This window comes from Opisthorchis viverrini (genome assembly GCF_000715545.1).
Source record: "Opisthorchis viverrini unplaced genomic scaffold opera_v5_630, whole genome shotgun sequence".
NCBI classification, from domain to species: Eukaryota; Metazoa; Platyhelminthes; class Trematoda; order Opisthorchiida; family Opisthorchiidae; genus Opisthorchis; species Opisthorchis viverrini.
The window spans coordinates 70,289-90,012 of NW_008752298.1; the positions used below are offsets into that span (position 1 = coordinate 70,289).

At 48.0% G+C, this 19,724-nt stretch overlaps 2 protein-coding genes across 2 annotated transcripts in view; both read left to right on the forward strand.

Annotated features, from left to right (window-relative positions):
• T265_11893 (hypothetical protein) overlaps positions 1-10,575 on the forward strand; it is a gene marked incomplete at both ends in the record, with an annotated part of 28,755 nt that extends 18,180 nt beyond the window's left edge. The window contains 2 exons of the mRNA XM_009178710.1: positions 1,387-1,825; positions 10,491-10,575. Of these exons, the coding sequence (XP_009176974.1) occupies positions 1,387-1,825; positions 10,491-10,575 (524 nt within the window). The remainder of the gene's footprint in view (positions 1-1,386; positions 1,826-10,490) is intronic.
• Positions 10,576-11,045: 470 nt separating this feature from the next.
• Positions 11,046-19,724, forward strand: part of T265_11894 (hypothetical protein) — a gene marked incomplete at both ends in the record, with an annotated part of 27,610 nt that continues 18,931 nt past the window's right edge. Inside the window, one exon of the mRNA XM_009178711.1 lies at positions 11,046-11,528. Within this exon, the coding sequence (XP_009176975.1) occupies positions 11,046-11,528 (483 nt within the window). The remainder of the gene's footprint in view (positions 11,529-19,724) is intronic.

Consider the following 19,724-nt stretch of genomic DNA (forward strand, 5'->3'; position numbering starts at 1 on the left):
AATCGTTCATCTGTAGCACCCTTTTGGTGCCTAACTGCCATAGCACCAGAAGGAAGCACGAGGGCTGGGATACTGCCAGACTTCCCAGGGGAAGTCGAGATGCAGAGGCCGGTTTGAACCACGGACCTTCCGTTCAGTGAATTCGCACTCCAACCACTGAGCCATCTCGGTCCTACTGTTCTTATCGGAGCATGCTTTATCAAACGGGGGCGATGAATCACACAGCTTAAGTCATCCAGCCCTATCGCATTCTAAGTAGATTCGGCCATCGCCCAAAACCGTTCTTCGCATGTTATGTTGTACTCGTAAAAAGTACAACCTCAGTGTAATTACATAATATACATGTATACATATTAGTCATTAGCTACTGCAGTGGTTTATGGGCAGGAAATGTGAAAAATATTGGTTGTTGATCTGTTCGCAGATCCTGGGCAACTAATTCTGATGTTTTCATTGCTTAGTGTAGTAACGGTATTTTCCTCAACTTAGTTCTCGGTCTGAGCCTCCCAAGCTAGCGTTCACTTCAAAACAACCACCAAAGGTGCACGAGGTTTATTAACTCCCAAAACGAAATCAAGAACAGTTGTACAGCGCTTCGTATATACAGCGTAAGCGGTTATAACTTTCTGGAATCTCTGACGCGTTCTGGATGCGCCATTGGCAACCGGCATTTGGTCATTATTGGGTCATGATTGGCTGTTGGGTCCAGATTGTTGACCAATCAGATCTCGCCTTGATGCCGGACCGGCAAGCGTCCCGAATTCTGGGTCAACCTCGAGCGGGCCAGGCTTCTCGGCCGTAGCAGAGCCTAAAGACGTGGGATCCGCGTGGATTCCTGCCTAACACTTAGTTGCTCTGAAATGTGGGGAATCGAGACAAGGTGATCACTGCTCGAAGAGTACTTTGTAGTTGTTTCTGCAAAACCTGTGTGGCAGACGTTGGTTTGTTCACTGAGCTTGACTCTTTGGTTACCAACGCTTCATCACCAACCGAGGTGACGTCATCAGTGCGTTGGGAGTGGAAATGCATGTTTGTGCGATCGGGATGCTGTGGGTTACTAGTGTTTTTGTGGAAGTCTGCTAACGCTGGGAACGGTTGAATTTAGTTCCGGTTAGAAGACGACCTTGTTTACCTATTTCAATCTGTCAGTGGTCTGTTGCAGTTCACAGCTGTTTATTTCGGTGTGCTCCATCTTGTCAAGCACAGGGATGTTACTTAGGTCGGCTTGCGTTGGTACGACCAACATTCCTTCTTAGTCAGATTTCTATGAGTGCCCTTATCTTTTATTTGTGCGTAAGCACCCTTCCATCCTAATAAATACCCCGTTGTCGTTGTGAGGTCACCTATGTAACGGTTGCTCACTGCTCATCTGTTTTCTTGTTTCAGATGTGAACCCCTACATCCCCGACCTCCTCAGAACTCATCCAGGGTCTGGCTTCATTGGAGACAACCTAAACTCCTATCGTCGCCAGCCCCAACCCGACCCAACACTCAGTCCGCGCTGTTCTCCCTCTCCTTCCCCCCATGTGGCTGATTCCAATGCTTTCCTCTCCACCGCTCGCCACGTACCAGTGGAATCCATTCTCAATCCATCGACCGCGAAGGCACAAGATCCCGAATCTCGCACTCACCCATTTCCACCCACACCTCCCGCACCTCCTGTGTGCATCCGCTGTCGCGATCCAATCATGGACCACTACCTCTTTCGAATCCGTGGTCAGGCTTGGCATGAGGCGTGTGCCGTCTGTTCCGTTTGTAGCGTCAAACTTTCGGATGTATGCTTTGTACATGAAGGCCAACTGTTCTGTCGCAAAGACTATGACCGGTATGTCTATGTTTATCTGTTTCTGCTCGGTACAAACACATCCACAGGCACCGACGTCTCCTTTCACACTCGAACCAAAGTTTGTATGTGCATGTGTCAAAAACAACTCTCTTAATCTGCGGTAAATTTACGATTTTTCTATCTAGTTTGTTCTAGTGTCAGTAGTATATTGTTGTACCCACCATTCAGATACAGCGTTGGTTTTGGAAAGCTGCACCCTACTAAAACCAGCTGGTCTTGTGGTGCAAAACCGTTATGTATGGTTTATGTACGCCTGCGATTTGTTTGTGTACGTATAGTGCAGTTGCCTGCGAGTCCTAATCACCGCGGAACTTTCAGTCACTTCGCCCATCGTTCTGAAATAAGTCACACTTGGTGGCACCTCGCGTGCACTGATGAGCGCTTCATCCGGTCCCGAGCTATTCCACCTTGGCTATCTTTAGTTGAGGTTACAGAGTTAGCTTTCCCTGGCATACAATCTTCAAGGCAACTCCTAATCTCCGAAAGTGACGTCGATATTGGCAGTGTTTGCTCGGTAGGCCACAGTGTTATGCTCTATAATATCTCTGTTCAAACCCAACTCCATTCCATCAATCATGACTTCCCTTCGAGATGGACGCGACGGCTGAGGTAATGCAGCTTACTTCCCGAAGAGGGACCTCGCTGAGGAAGTATACAAAATGTCCCCTTAGAGTTTAGCCCTTCCTTACTAAATTTTAAACCGGTACGCTGAAAGCGGTACCCCCATCCAGAAAGCTCACCTCAAAAAAGAGCACTTTACAAACATAGCGGGTATAGTTAGTCCTCTAAAGCTCCTACTACACTGTGACCTCCGGGGACAGACAGCTTCGTTCATTTGGTCGATATGTGGCTGGTTTATTGCTTGACATGACAGGGTATGCTGATAAAATTCGTCGCTCAATCTTGAATGAAAGGTGAGACCGTTCAATATCGTGGTAACATGACAGGCTTGAATGCGGCTTCCAAAACACTTTCATTTTCCACCGATGTCGCTTGTGACAATCGGATCATGATTGACCCCTGCTGAGTGAAAACAACCACTTTTATAAGCAATGATACCATCTTCGAGCCCACCAGGCTTTTCATTAAACTTCAACTCCCTCAATTGCTGATAAATATATCTGTATTGTAGTCCGTCATGCAACACTCCCAGCTCCATTACCTCGTATTCCCGGAGACTTTCCAGCGCAACGCCCCTCGATAACTTTCCTGGTTGACTATTCCTCTTCAATGATTAACAGCACGTGTGTGAATCGTGACTGTCTTGAGGATGTCGAGTCGATTCCCATCGAAGCCTACTTCAGATGGAGGTAAAATCGTGCTTTTGTCTCCCTTCCAATCGACCAATAGCAAGGATGCTACCAACGCATTCAAACTTTCTTCTTAAAGTTTGGAAGTCTTTGTAATACATCGGGGGCGAGATGGCCCAAGTGGTTAGAGCGCGAATTTACTTACCGAAAGGTCTGTGGTGTGAGCTCGACCTCTGCCTCTCGACTTCCCCTGTCTAGGCTTGGGCAACCTGGCAGTATCCCAGCCCTCGTGCTTCCTTCGGGCAGCACGGCAGCTAGGCACCGGAAGGGTGTTACAGCTGAACGATTTATTTATTTATTTTAGTAGTACATCACTGCTTTTTGAGCACAACTCCCGATAACTTCTCCGTTTTTACACGCACCGGATGCAGTCATTCTCCCCCTCATCGTCGTAATAATCGTCGTCGTCACCATTGGCAGCCAAATCAGTGTCGAAACACTAGTACTTCACTGCCCTAGAGCCATGTCAGTCTATTTGAAATAAGTCATCAAGATAAAGGCGAAAGAAAGGATTTCAGTGAAAACCTAGCACAAAAATGCAGGGTCCTTTCGGTACTCAACCAAACATTCTGCATAGAAACTGGCAGCACGAGCGTTGCTGCTGTCTTGCATCGTCTCTAGCCAGGACACCCTCTTGAATCACAGTAACTCCCTTCTTCCTCACCTTCTGTCTCGTCTACGAAATCATACCTTGTCCGTCTTTCGGTATGCGACGCTTGGCTCTTATCCTGTGACTAAGCCACCGTAATCGATGGTGTCGGATGTACTCCCTCTTCCTCACCAAACACTTGTTTGTTAGTCAAGTCATTGTAAATTCCTGGGCTAGCGATAGTTCTGATACATTGTTCACCAGATGCCTGAAGATACCTCAGATCGTCCGATCGCAGAAGCCAACCGACAACGGAAGCACGACTCGCATTGTATTCTGATAAAATTGACCCCCTAGGGCCAGTGGGATTCTGGCTCTCGAGTTTCCTGCGCACTCATCATCATCACCATCCCCACCGGTAGCATGACATCACTATCCAAAATCGATGCTCCGGTGCTGTGCTTCGGGCGCTGACCTCGCCCGCCATGCTACCGTCACCACTTCCATTTGAGAACCGTTTTCCTATCCCCACCTCATTTCGCTTTCCAATAGCTGCTCAATCCTTACTGACCTCTCTCGTGTTCTCGTCGCTTCCCAGGCACGCATCGCCTGCAGCGTAACCAGGTCATCTGTCAACGGCATGCCACCGTGTTCGAATATGATGATAGGTCAGTCTGCAACTTTCACCCCAGTCCCATGAGGCAGCTTACATCTCTCAGCCTTTCACACGGCGGTGCGTCTTCAGACATAAGAATTGGTTATGACGATCAGGTAGTTTATCTTTATTCTCACTGAGCTCCTTCATGCACCCGCACATCTTTCTACGGTCGCCACTCGTTTTTTCACAACACTGCCACCGTATATTGTGAGCGTTCGACCACAACCGTCCTTGATGGCAGCCCAGGTGCATCAGCTGATTGCCGGTCAGATAGCTGTTTGTCTACAACCAGTTTCCACTGAATAAATTTTGACACGGCATGGTGTTTGCCATGGTATGTGGTGGGAAGTGATTGCGTGAGGTGTGGTAAATGACGGTGTTGTGGAATATTGGTAGCTCGAGTGGATCCAGTTGTCGTGTGTTCCCAACCCACTGTCATACTCGGCAAAAGTGCCAATAACTAATACGCACACAGCAAGGGTGGTGGGGCTGAGATGGCCCAAGTGGTAAGAGCGCGAATCTACTGACCGGAAGGTCCGAGGTTCGAACCCCAACTCCGCCTCTCGACTTCCCCTGTCTAGGCTTGGGCAACCTGGCAGTATCCCAGCCCTCGTGCTTCGTTCGGGTAGCATGGCAGCTAGGCACCGGAAGGATGTTACAGCTGAAGTTTTTTTAAGGGTGTTTTCAAATCGCCAGATGGCGAGTGATCGAGGTCGCATATGACATGACGACCTGGGTTAGCTAAAGCACAACAGCCGCAGCTGAGGCCTGACCACTGGACATCTTTACTATGCGCGAACTTTACATCTAAACTGGACATCTTGGTGTTACTCTCCAGAGGGGTCAACTGTCATGACTATTTGACACGACCTGCTTTGACACTGACTGTTCCTCAAAGCAGAGCTGGCTGCCGTTCATCAGCTGTTGTAGTGTGGTGCCTGAGTTGCTATAATCTTTAAATGGGACTGTATTTGCTTGCTAGTGACAATGATGTTTTAGAAGACAGGTGAAAAATTTTGAATTTATGGCCTTGCAAACTGTCACTGTACTGACGTACCCTTTGTACACCCAGGCTTAGGTACACTACATGTAGCGCAATCGTCCACAGTCTTGACTTGAAAGTCAAGGTCCTGTTTCACTGGAACTCAGGTGGAAGTTGCTTGAGATAGATGAGTACAACTCAGTTAGAACCATTGTAGTTGTGTTTAGAATTGGTAAAACCCGAGTTTTACGTCATCAGGATGAAATATTCCGTCACAGCGTAATAGAACACCTATTTAGGCGTAAAAATTAAAAAAACCGTTCAGCTGTGCCTAGCTGCCATGCTACCAGAAGGTTGCACGAGGGCTGGGATACTGCCAGGTTGCCCAAGCCTAGACAGGGGAAGTCGAGAGGCAGAGGTCGGGTTCGAACCACGGGGTCAGTAAACTGGCGCTCTAACCACTTGGTACGTCTCGCCCCCGAGGCGTAGAAATTAATAGGAATGCGTTAATTAGGTGATCGGTTACTTCTTTTTTACTTTGCTGGACGATTTTCCACAAATTTAATTGAACTGGTTTCACTTTCCGTGAACGAGTTTCTGCTGATAATGCCACGATATTCGGAGCATTTTTACCCAAAATCCCGAGAAATGGTCCTTGGTATAGAGTCTACATTCACTCGTAAGCCGTTTGATCACATGATCACATGGGAAAGGCTACCTACCCATTAGGTTGTAACGGACTGAACAGCCGAACTACGAACGACACAAAACCGTCTAAGATAAAGCGAAACAAACATTTTACATGTATAAAGGCCACCCTTTCAGACGGGGACCACTTTGACGCTCTTCAAGAGTGGCTTACATAAGACAGTATACCCGTGTTGTCCAGCTTGACCTGTTCTTTGGCTTGACGAAATCAAATTTTCCCCCGGACATACTTCACTATACAGAGTCTGGTGATGGTACACTGTTCAGCCTCTTCAATCAGATCAACTTCCATATTGGCATGACCAATCTAGTGAGCACGCATCAGACCAAGTAGGCTAAGATAGCCAGGCAGCCTACTGAGGTACCGGCCTGACTCAACATGGTGTCGCGTTTTGGACAACCGAGATGATGCTACAATCTCAGAGAGTGAATTTGGGGATAAGATGTGACCATAGAAAAGAAGCCTCGTCATCATCATCATCAAAGATTGCAACATCAGTGTTGGCACTAGTGGTTCACTGACGTGCAAGTTGTACGAGGGCTGGGATACTGCCCATACCTAGACAGGAGGACGATTAGGGTCCTCAGCCAAAGCCTTTGGCTCAAAAGCCTAACCGCAAGGCAGCGGTGTTTGGCGGGGAAATGCAAATGCATTACCTTTTCTACGGAACAAGTCGCCATACATGTTCCAACTCCCACCCTGAAGGCCCAGGAGACTGTGTTCGTCAGACCTATAACCATTGACCAACCTGGTATGAGAGACTCTGTGAGTGTCGTGCGGACACCCCCCAGTATAGCCCAGTGGGTCGCCTAGGTGCACAAACCGCCACACCACGGTAAGGTCCAGTCTCTTCGTGACAGAGAAAAGGAGCCTAACGTAAACTACCCGGAGAATCCGGGGCTTTCGCAGCTGTTGGACCTCACGCAGACCGGAAGTTGGAAAGGACAACAACGGTAGATACATTCATACTTTAGACATTGGATAGTAGATATATTGGTGTTGACACAGACAACAGGACTGCGGCCAACGGCAGAAAAGACAGTAGGAACCATGGGGGTCTGGTGCTAAAACTTGCGAGTTCGGCACACATACGAACGTGCGATCAGTAAGGCATGCTCTAGCGATTCGGGGACTGTCGGGGTCTCTGCATGGTAGTCGATCAATACATTAAGCGAAACAAAAACAGCATACAGAGGACGTAGAGAACAGAAAAGGTTTGCGAGGGCCATCAGGTAATTGGGGGGGACAGTTAAACAGTTGCTAATGTACATAAACGTACAGAACCGACATAAAGGTCATAGTTAGAGTAATTGCAGGTGGTTGCGGGACTTTCACGCTTCACATTCACATCACTCTCGTTTGAACAGCCCTTCTTCTGTCCTGGCGCAATTGCTCCACACCTAAGGGGGAAGGCAGGTGTGTGTCGCGCTGCGTCGTATTGTATACCGTCAAACATACGGTGTGTGCGAACTTCACTGAAGGCAGGCCCAAAGAAACTCATCACCATCATAGGCATCATAATGCCAATGTTCAACGCTTCCATAATTGGCCAACAGGGGACCGGGGGCGAGATGGCCCAAGTGGTTAGAGCGCGAATTTACTGACCGGAAGGTCCGTGGTTCGAACCCGACCTCTGCCTTTCGTCTTGCCCTGGGCAACCTGGCAGTATCCTAGCCCTCGTGCAACCTTCGGGTGGCATGGTAGCTAGGCACCGAAAGGGTGTTACAGCTGAACGATTGTTATTATTCAACAGGGGACCACACGCGGAGTTGAACGACCTTGCACACGTTCTGAGTAGAACGTGATGGGTGGAATGACCGTAATCACGTGGTCCGTATTCCCGTAGGTAGCACCCTTAAGTCCGTTTTGGGCGTACCCGTTTGATTACGAGCAAGACCAGTTTCCGCCCATAAGGGACACAGCCGTAAACAGACATAGGTAAAGCTGCTAGTGACGAGCGCGAGACGTAAGCAATTGGTTAAACCGTATTGGATAGAATACGGGAACAGAAACAGTTTAATTAAAAGAACGGGAAATTCAGCCTATTTAGTGTCAGCCTGAGAAAGCGTAAAATGTGAACATCTTGATTTCCGTAAGGAATCAACTTTCTTTTTGTAAATGGGATGTGGTCACATTAAGTACGATGATTCCTGTAGGAAAGTCACGTGAAACGTATCTTCTTGACCCTTCCGGGAGGGACGCATGTCGGAGTGGCCTTTTTTTTAAAGTTCCACTGTCAGCTTTCTCAAGTTGGGACAAAAGCTGTTGAAAAATCAGCGATGGATTATAACTGCAGGTTCTTTGATCGAATATTCGTATCGTTCTTGCTGAGCTATCTAGAACACTCTAGGTGCAGTTACTGGTAATCTTTGCTAGTACCCCATCAGTTTGCCGTCAGGTATGGAATTGTCACTGCCTTCAACGTCATCGACAGCACAACATCAGCATTGAGCGAGACGTACAACCATAATTTACTTGGAGGTGTTACTGTTAAGAAAAGAGAATAGGATAGAAGGAAGGGACTTCGCACTAACCTGATGCGCGGACCCCCCACCCTCCGGTACAGCTCATTCGGTCGCGGAGGTACACAAAGCGTCACAGCACGGTAAGGTCCAGTCTCTTCGTGACAGAGAGACACGTGTGGAGAATCCGTGACTGGGGGGCGCTGTCAACCGGTTTACATACGTTCAGCTGTAACACCCTTTCAGTGCCTAGCTGCCATGCCACGCGAAGGAAGCACGAGGGCTGGGATACTGCCAGGTTGCCCGAGCCTAGACAGGGGAAGTCGAGAGACAGAGGTCGGATTCGAACCACGAACCTTCCGGTCAGTAAATTCGCGATCCAGCCACTTTAGCCATCTCGCCGTGGTTTACATACGAACGCTGTTTGGCGGCACAGACACCTGGCACTCATTTTGGTAAGCTAACGCACGTGCTCCCTCCCCTTTCCTTGTCTCTTCTCTGAAAATCTTCTAAATGAATTTTTTCTTGACGTTCAATACTGATGTTACAATCATCTGTACCAGTGATATTACTTTCAAACTGCTTGCGAAACGGTAGACTGACTATACAGCTCGTTTTGTTGGTGGGTCACGTGCTGTGCTGCGTGATCTCGTCAGGAAACACCACGTGCCCGGGAAGTATATTGGATGGTCATACACCGCGATTTTATTTCCCGTTTTTGCCGACTAACGCAGAACATCCCCATGCTGTTTGTAAAGCAACTCATCGTTGGGAGTTGTTTCGTGAAGATAATCTCCAGTCTCCTAGACTTTGCGCTGCTGTAAAAATCCATTTGATTGGATGTCGTCGAACTGGTTTCCAAACGAGGATGGTTTTGAGGTGAGCGATTCAGCGCATGCCTTTTTACATAATTAATGTCGTTTCTGTCGGATGTCGTGTACTGGAGTGCGGTGTGACATCCTATCGACCGGATGAGATCAGGTGAGGTCGGTGTGAGGACACCAGACCGATCTCACAGCACAAATGGCGCTTTAACAAACTGAAGGTAAACAACGTTCACTTTTTTTTACTGTCATTTGCTGCTCAGTCACCGGTGTGATACTTTCCAAGGTCGGATAGCAACAGCTAGAACATATTTCCCCTCTTTTTACGCGCTTCGTTTCCCTTTGTCTTAAGACAAACAAACTGAATTTCAAATGTGAAGTTCACCCCCCCCCCACTGCAGGGACAGCGTTGGTTGCACTCGGTGGTGGCTATCAAGTGATTTTGGTATATTTTTGCCGCTTGAGAAGAGGTGTGCTACTCGCCTCTTGGGGCAACTAAATGGTCACCACAACCAGAAATCTTTTGCCAAAACTCTGACTTCTTGGGACATTGGCTAACATGCCTACCTGCCCGTTTACACACTACTGTATCCCACGTACTCTCTCGGATGAACGAATATTCCGTCGTGTTTAGGCACAGAAGACCAAATCAGGTAGTACTATTGACAAGAGGCCGCAAACGGATAACGGGGGCTAAACGTGTAACGATACAGGGCTAACGGTAGGTGGGATGGATTTTGGGTGGCTAGACAATGAAGGCCAATAGTATATAGACTGGCTGGTTTGGAGTGGCAGTTGATGAGCCGTGGAATTAACCGCCTGGCGACTAGCTCCACACAAATCTTTCAGCTGTAACAAACGCCCTTTCGGCGCCTGGGTCCCATGCTGCCCACGGGAAGCACGAGGGCTGGGATGTGGCCAGGTTGCCCAACCCTGGACAAGACCGGTTGTGGCCCAACCCTGGACAAGACCGATTGAGATGCAGCCAGAATTGGTTTACTGCCATGCACTAGTCTGTCCACATGGCACGACGTGTGAGCTGCTGACCAGAAACGTTAGCAATTCGAACTTCCCTACATGGTTTTCCTCTTGTTGTTGTTGTTGTCTCAGTTTCAACAACGTAGTTTTATCTCAGCCTCCTGCGGGTTGCATGACGTCCATGTGTCAAAAGACTGCCACAGATGAACAATCTTGAGATAGTGGATTTTACGTTTATGCAGTTTCGGCACATACTTCGGTGACCTGAACCACACAGGACGTGTCCGGTTTTCAGAACGCTACGCCGTCACATGGTGCACAAGACCGAATTCGCATCTCGGGACACGTATAAAACACGGGCTCCGTTTCCGTGATGCGACCGGCACCTGCCATTATCCTTGCTAAGATAACCTGCTGTCATAGCGCAGCTGCACATTCCTATCAATCGATGTTGTTGATGTTCTGTTAGTCGGCACACGTTTTTGTACGATATGTGAGAGTCTTGGAAACCATAGAGTAAGACCGGCTGTTTGAAGCTTTTAAGGGTTTCTTAGCCTCAAACCCTGAGCATTTCGTTACTCCGTCTGATTTCATTCCTCTGCCCCCCCCCTCGCGGATGTACAATGTAGGTTGCACGCAACGAGGTGCATCACGTGCCGACAGCCTATGCGCAGCCATGAGCTATTCATGCGCGCACACCTACCCCCCTCATCGAGCGCGTCCACTGCAGACGCGCCCCGCCCACCACTCTTGTTCCACGTTTCCTGTTTCACCTGCTTCATCTGTCTGCAACCCCTGGTCGTTGGCGATCCATACACGATCGATCCGGTGAGCTTCCGTCCCATTTGTCGTGCTGACTTCCTTGCGGCTGACAGAACAAGACACCATTCGGGTGCGTCCACTCAACACCAACCCCCGTTATCTCCCTATCCGCCTCAAACGTCCAATGAACCAAACCCGTTGCGGCGACCACGTGAGACGATAACTGAAGTTGCGACACCTTCCTTCTCTCATGCTTCTGAATCGACGGATGTTCAGGGGAAATCCGACAGGCTTCAAACAAGTACCCATGTTGGAGGCACCAGCAAACGCATGCGGACTTCACTGACAGACGACCAGAGACTCCACATGCAACGGGTTTACGAATCGAACCCGCGACCGTCAAAAGAGGTAAGTATGAGTGAGAATCATTGCACTCACTTTATTCTTCCTGTGTCGAGGTTATCGCCTATCTTTGCGATTCACCGGATTATTCTACTGAGCTGTTTGGTTTGACAGAACCCCCACAATGAGGCCAGCCTCATCTACGGAATTTGGTACGTAAATAGTTGACAGTACGACGTTTTTTTAAAGCGCCCGTCTGAAAGAAGCCAACTAGAAGGCGACCAAAGGGAAGCTAACTTTTTCCCGGTTTCCTAAGGAAAAAGAGAATGACTGAAACGAAGGTCAACACTGATTTACCGAGTACTATGTCACCATCTCTGTCTCCTCTCCTGAGCCTCCTTTATCCGGACACGGTTGAAATGAAAAGTCAACCATATGTAGCTGACCCTAATAATAATAATAATAATAATAACCGTCCAGCTGTAGCACCCTTTCGGTGCCTAGCTGCCATGCCGCCCGAAGCAAGGACAAGAGCTGAGATACTGCCATGTTGCCCAAGCCTAGACAGGGGAAGTCGAGAGACAAGTCGGATTCGAACCACAAGCCTTCCGGTCAGTAAGTTCGTGCTCTAACCACTTGGGCCATCTCGCCTCCCACTAAACACAATGTTTGAGGTTGCGGGCTCTCTATTGTAACTTTAAACAATCGGGCAGCATTCGGTTGTTATAGAGAAATGGGCATATTTGGGGAGGGGGAAACAACATGTAGAGTATTTTTTCATAAAGGAAACTAGTCACAAGGTTGCTGAAAACTCTTCGACAGCCCACGACCGGTTCGCCCTTCTTGGGGCTCATCGGGTAGGCGCAGTCCCCGGGTTTCCTGCCTGTGTGCAGCACATTCAGTTGTAGAATATCATTAACGAGAGATTCAGTTGAGTCTCTCATGAAAACCAAATTGATTTGCAAATGAGTGTATTTCTCAAAAACATGTAGAGTAGTTCCTCTTTCCATAATACTGGCCGCATTTCTCCGTAATTTACGGTGCTTTACTGGTGGGCCTGCGTGATGAAAGCCTATTCGCCTACGTATTCCTATTTCGACCACTTCTGCCTCGGCCACCTCACTAGCATTGATTGTTTCCTTTCCAGCGGCTAGGATCTGAGACCTTCAAACTCCCAAGTTGTTGCGAGACTGCCGCCAGACTTGGTTATGTCTGGTTGTCACGCAAAAGCTGTCCTTGCAGCGTTTGTGCTCTTTCTGCTCGCCTCTTTTTTTGATTTGTGGCACCACGCATATTCGGAACTCACTTAAAGTTGAGAGAACAATACAGGATATGCCAGATGTTACTGAACCGTGTTTTGTCAGCACTATTCATTGGTGCCTAGATAGCATCAATCCAACAACCCTGTCGTTTGACCGGAGCAGTTAAACTGTTATGCCGACTCTCTAACTGATACGTGGACTCATTACGCCGATGGGAACAATCTGCCCGAAACAACGTACTCATGAACTTTCCCGGGGGAGGGGCGGACCACCGTGTCCTTGGTCAGATGCACTTCCCAAGCTGAGCTGTGAACGTTCGTTAACCTTTTTGTTTCCCAAACAACGAAAGCATAATAATCACAAATGAACCAGTCAGAGGTTACCATAAACATGTTCACTGATTGGTCAATTGTTTTGGAGATATTAGATACGCTTTAAGAGCGCCAGTGCACCCCTAATATCCCGTGATTGGATGAGAAAGCGATTTCATGACAGTTGTCGTCAACTTGTACGGGCGACCGAGCCGTCTGTATTTGCAAGAACGGCATTTTCGCAGCTTAGTTCTCGGTCTGAACCTTCCAAACTGGCGTTCCCGTTGAAAACAACCACCAAAGGTGCACACCATGCAGTGATGCCCAAAACTAGGTCAAGAACACATGTACAACAACACGCCCTTTATAAAGGGTGACAAAATTCTGGAAATTCTGACACCTGGACGCGGCACTGGCAACTGACCAGATACTAGATCATGATTGGCTGTTGGATCCAGACTTTCGGCCAATCTGAACTCGTCTTGATGCTGGACCGACAAGCGGCCCTGACTTTCGACCAATCGCGTACGGAATAGGCCTTTTGGTCGTAGCAGCGCTTGACTATTAGCGGTAACGTGACATCGGTGCCGAATCCCGCCTATCACCTCCTCGTTCAACTTTATTGATGTAACATTGAATTCCGGGGTTTACTAGCAGTGATCTCGCTGGTTTGCGGATCCTGTCTGTCCAGCGTCGCGGTCGTAATGCGTACTTGGGCTAGGCCTCCGACGGAGCAGCTAATTCGTTTTTCCCAATGATGCCGAGATCAAAAGTGTCCAGAACCATCTCTAGACTCAACTCACTCGGTCGGTTGGACATGTTCTGCGCATCTGTCGGTCGGATTTGGTTTGTGTGCCCTGTCTTCCATGGCGCAGCCATGGAACTGGTTATCATATCTCATGTTTCGGTGACTCGATTGCCTTTTCTGTGGCCGGATAGTGTCATGCGGTGTTCGGAGCTTCCTTCGGAGCAGTACCTCTGCTGGTGACATTGTCGGGCGAGTTGGGATTTGGCGTCGTTCGAAATACCAACAGGAACCTTTGCAAAATTTCTTTCACCGGTCCCTCCCCTCTGGACTTTTGAACTGCATGCTTCAGAGTGCCAACCAGGCGTTCCATCGGGCCGTTCGACTGCACTTTCTGCACCTGTGGTTCCGATAGAGTTAGTGGCGTGAATAGTGCCATTCTCCACAAAACCAACAGGGCATGGGTGGTTTTCTTAGGGTTCGTATAGAATTTGATTGCCTTTGGCATGCCATGTCAGGCTGAGAGAATTTGGAATGCCCAGTCATCGGAGCATGAGCTTTGAGATTGATAAGATGCTGACATTTGGTGGTAAGCGTCAACTCTGGATCCTGTTAACTTGAATCAGTAGACGGGTCCGAATATCTGTATCATGGCGATTGAAGACCAGCCACGAAGATGAGCTACTTGAATTGGTCCTCGGTCATGGTGCTGAGCTGAAGGTGTTCGCATTCTCTGTTGACCACGCTGGTATAAGTGATGAAATCTTCAGTACTCCTTTTGTAATCTTGAGACCCTGATAATGAATATTGAACAAGGAAGTTTGCTCGCCGGATATTTGAGCCGGGATCTTGACAGTATCTGTGAGGTCAAGGTCACGAGGGAATTTGGCGAGTATGAAATTTGTGAACCGATCCAATTCCCGCAACAACATTGAAACTTTCCATGCATCATCAAACAGAGCACAGTTGGTTTGAAATACGTCCTCATATTTCTTGAATCAACTTTGGAAAGTTCGTCCAGATTCAGCGCCGAAATTGAATTCAGTGATTGGCCTGGATGCAGCATCTGTGGAAGAACACGGTGGCCCAAATGTTTTTGTCGCATTCACAGACATACTGTGGATCAACTATTCAACAAGTCTTATTTGAGCTTTTCCGAACTACTTTTGTTGTATTTCGGCCAAAAACAGACTTAACCCTTAACTTCTCGATCGGATTAGAGATTCAGGTAGTTTTTCAACAGTTGTTTTGTTAGTAAGACACTGGAGACCTCCAGCGGCAGTGTTGTTTTATGAGCAGGTATCGAAAGTGGAGAGGGAAATTAGTTGGTTTCCCAAAAGTTCCTACAACACGCGCGCTATGGTGGTCAGTACGGAGCGTGTCTCACTTCCGGCACGTTGTCATCGCGAAACCTTGGAAGTCTCGTGTAACTTGTTCGCTCGTAGTTGGAAGCAACGTGACTCTTGTGCTGAGATTCTACTCCCACTGTTTAGTGTGTTTTCACACACACACACACACACACGCACACACACACTGTTCACACATCGTTATTGTCACATATTGATGCATACTTTCTCAGACCTGAGGTGCTCGTTTTCCTCCAAAACAAGTGCATTGTGCATAATGATCAGATTGAATTGCCATGCAAGCGAACTGTCTACGGGTTTGAACTGTCACTAGCGTGTGCGTGTGAACGGGTGCATATTAGGGTGAGCAGATCAGAATTTGTCTTAGTTTGTTAAAACAGCTAGCTGACAGGCAGGTTGATAGACGAATCACGTGCGACGAGTCTGCTCGCCTTTCACGCTTTGTCGGCAGGTGAGACAAATCACTACTGGTTCGATAAGCTCTTCGTGCACTCCTAGTCAACTCTGTCCCCAGTTACCTTGTGCTATGTAGACCCTCGGTCTACGCATTCAAGTCTTTTTCAAAAGTCGCTACGATGAAACGTTCGATATCCCACACCACAAGGTCAGCTGTGAACTCAGGGCATCAGCCAAAACTCGTGTGTTTCCCATCAACCCTTCAAAATAGCCGCGTAAGACTACCATGATCGGACCAGACGGCCTACACCCATTGCAAAACCATTACCGTTGACTGGACCACTGCGTCTCTCTAGTTATTTTCGGGTGGACTATAGTCGCGTTTCCCTTGGCATGATATGTGATTTATTGAGGCAGTCTCTCGCCCGCTCTTGGTCCAGAAATGTGGGGATTAGCATTCAACTCACTGAAACGGGTACACCGAGTGGGCGCTCGCGGGTGACCAAGGCCCGACCAGACTGCCTCCCTATGACAGGTGTGCAAAACCCGTTTTTGTCCAACGTCAAGAGTGAGTGATTGTCAATTTGTCAAAGTCGATCAGCTGCCAAGGCGGTGTGACACAGAGCTGGTATTCCTCCGCAGGAAGGACGTTCTTGCAATCGTGAACCAAACAGAGCTTGTCTGCCAGCAAAAAGAACCTAAATCTGGAAATCAGGTGATCGTTCGTAAAGGACGAAAGCTTAAAACACGAAGAGGACACTATGAAGGCATACTTAGTATGTAGTATGACTCGTGATTTGGAGGGAGAAAGGTTGACGGCTGTATCAAAGGCAGATGGCACTAGAACAAATAAGCCTCAGCCTTTGGCCCCAAAAATACGGGAATTCACTGCACAGGTGTCACAACACAAATTTTTGGCGACTGCTATGGAGCGATATCTTTGCATATGGTCCCGTGATCACTCGATTACGCCCGAGCACCCGTCGACATCAACAGTGCTGCAACGGCGGTGGTGGTGATCAACCGACCACATTTATGAACAGAAACTCTCCACAGGAGAGCTGCCCGTTGTTGAGTATCATTCAGAGCATAAAACAGAGTCCTGCAACAAATAGGAGGCCACGTGACACTTCCTCGTCTTAGTTAAGTTGTAAACTGGACAGTGTGTGGATCTTTCCGCTCATTTCATTTTTCGTTTGACGCTTCACCGAACCACCCTAACCTAGCGAGCCTTATCCGCTGCCCTAGCGATTCCGGCTGGTAATCACTTACACACCATTTCACTGAGGACATGCTACACTTAGCCGAGGCGACGAGGATATCGGCGATCAGACGTTTTCACACGCTTGTCGTCTTCGAGTTGGGGTACAACAAGTCTCAGCCATAAAAATGATTGCGATCCTTCAGCCTCTGTAACTCTTTAATCATGGCGCAAGCTGAGGAACATGGTTCGTGTCTGACTCTATTCTTCACATTACATTTCCAAGGTACATAAACGGACTGACGGACCTAAGGTCCTCGCCCTGAAGTTCTAGGCATGACTCAATGTTCATAAGATGGTGTCCTTTGTAAGGGAAAGTTGTGCGGAGATTGCACTTGTTTGGGCGTTTCGTAGAAAAAAGCATCCAGCTGTAGCACCCTTTCTCTGTCTAACTTACATGCTATCGGAAGGAAGCACGAGGGCTGGGATACTGCCGAATTACCCAAGCCTACACAAGGGGAGTCGAGAGGCAGAGGTCGGGTTCGAACCGCAGACCTTCCTTCCAGTCAGTAAATCCGCTCTGCAACCACTCAGCAACAGGAATAGGTTTACTGCTATCGTTTTAATTTTCCCTAATAAACTCAAATTATAAAAAAACGTATAAATTTATCTTGTGTCCACCGCCGCATTCTATTCTTTTCGGTGATTATGATTCTCCATTCTTCGAATATCCATTAAACTACACTGTATGAATTTTTTGTCCTATTTCGGTCATCAAATGATGACTTTATTGTCGGTTTTGTCGTGTCTATTACTGGTTAGAGCAAACAATTTAGAATATTGGTTCCAAGAGTGGATGTGTCACATTCTTGTCACGAGGATATTCAGCTGACGCGTAATTTTACTCCATATGGGGAATATTCAACTCGCCCACGATAGTCGAGCCCCATCCGTCTGCGCTCGCTTGACCACATGCTCTGTATGCCAGTCGTCCGACTTCCCTAAAGGGCTCTTTTCGCACAACCATGCGAGGGGTGGAAACGAGCTAGGGGAGGTCAAAAATGACTTGGCAGCGACGTATGGAAGCCATTCACAGTAAACTCAGTTGCGCTGGTCATTGCCATCTCCCTAAAAGAGGACCCCAAGTTGGGGCACATCAAGGGCTAGAGACATTGGCAGGCATGGACCGGTCGCGCCCTCAGTGGCGTTCTTGCATCTAAGCTATTGCCCCTTCCAATCTCCTCCATTAAGAGTCCACTGAAAACCCCGAACGAAACTGTGGCAGTTATAACCACTGTACGGCAAGTATGTGGTTCTCACAGCCTATCAGCTGAAACGTTCTGCCTTGTCACGTGATCCAAATGGGACGAGATTCACGTGACACCGACAATGTGTGGGATGCTTAGGTGGTACAAATTAGGAGCGAAGATTCAAACAGGCTTAGCTTGCTCCGTGTGTAATCGATGTAATGCAAGCAATGGTTAATCGTGATTGGAATTGGAAAATGACTGGCTTCTTTTACTGGCGCATTTTTGAAGCGGGCAGAGACAGTGAATTTGCATTCGCCCATATAATTAGTCCTAAACTTGTGGTTTGTTTGTTTCCCATCATCGTCTACACCGATAGAATCTCAATTTAACTGGAGCCGACGTCATCTTACTCCGTACTACCATGACGCTGAGTTCTTGTGACCTACGTCAAAAAACTTTCACTGTTTGACCATCGATGTCTTCGGAGCATTGCCCGAATCTGGTGGGAACACCGGATGAGCAATGCTGAAGTACGTTGAACAGTATTCCGGAGAAATAACCCATCCTCGATAGATGAACTGACCACACTACATAGGTTGCGCTGGCTTGGCCACGTGCTGCGTATGCCAGTCGACCGACTTCATCGAAGGGCTCTTTTCGCCCAACCATGTGAAGGGTGGAAGAGAGTCAGAGGCGGTCAAAAAATGACTAGACAGCGAAGTACAAAAGCCATTACCAACAAACTCAGCAGCGCTGGTCATTAATGTCTTCCTGGCTGGGGACCCCGAGATGGTCCATACCAATGGTTAGAGACATTGTCAGACATGACCCAGTTGCACCCTCAATGGCGCTCGTGCATCCAAGCTATTGCCTTCAATGCATAGTTCTCTTCCCAATCCGCCCACTGACAGTACTGGATGTATACACCAATTTATCATCTCCCGCCTCCAATGCGCAGCTACTTCCCCCTTCCTCCAAATCATCGGTGAACGAAACTGCTGCAGCTACAACCACTGTACGACGAGTACGCGGCTGCGCAGCTGACGATGATGATGATATGACTTACTTTGGCAGTACGTTTACGCCTATGTTGATGTGTTTGCCGAATTACTAACTCATCGCCACTCTACTCATTTCTTCCTGTCAGCTAGTTTTTAGAGAAACAAATATTTACTGGTGTCCCCGATCCACTGTCTGCAGGCGATGAAACGCATGCGTGTACATAAGTTTGTCGATCATTGATGCGAACAGTACAATCTTATCGTTTTCTGAAAAGTTTGGAAATCCAGGTGTTCTCCACTTGTTCGAAGCACAACTATGCACTCGAATTTCTCTGATCATTTCGCTCTCATGTTCACTGTTCTGTTCCTTGTTTTATTGACCAGTCATTTGGGATGGATGCTAGTTATTTAATTCTGATGGTGTACGGCAGTTATCGGCAATAGCAAGCCTCCGGTGCACCCTGTCAGTGCCACATAAGGTCACGCCAAACAATCGGTTCGTTTCAAACAGCTTCACCACTTATAACTGCTAACCAGAAGGCCACGTGACTGTTCCTTTGTACAAATAGGGACGAATGTCCTCACTTGGATGAACTTTTCGGCCTGGCAGATTTGTGTCTGCGGTTCTTCATCGCGTTTAATTTTCCATCTGGTCTTTTGGAATCCTGCGGTGATTAGAGAATTCAACATAGGCTGCTTTGTTTCATCTGAAATTCTGTCCTAGAACAT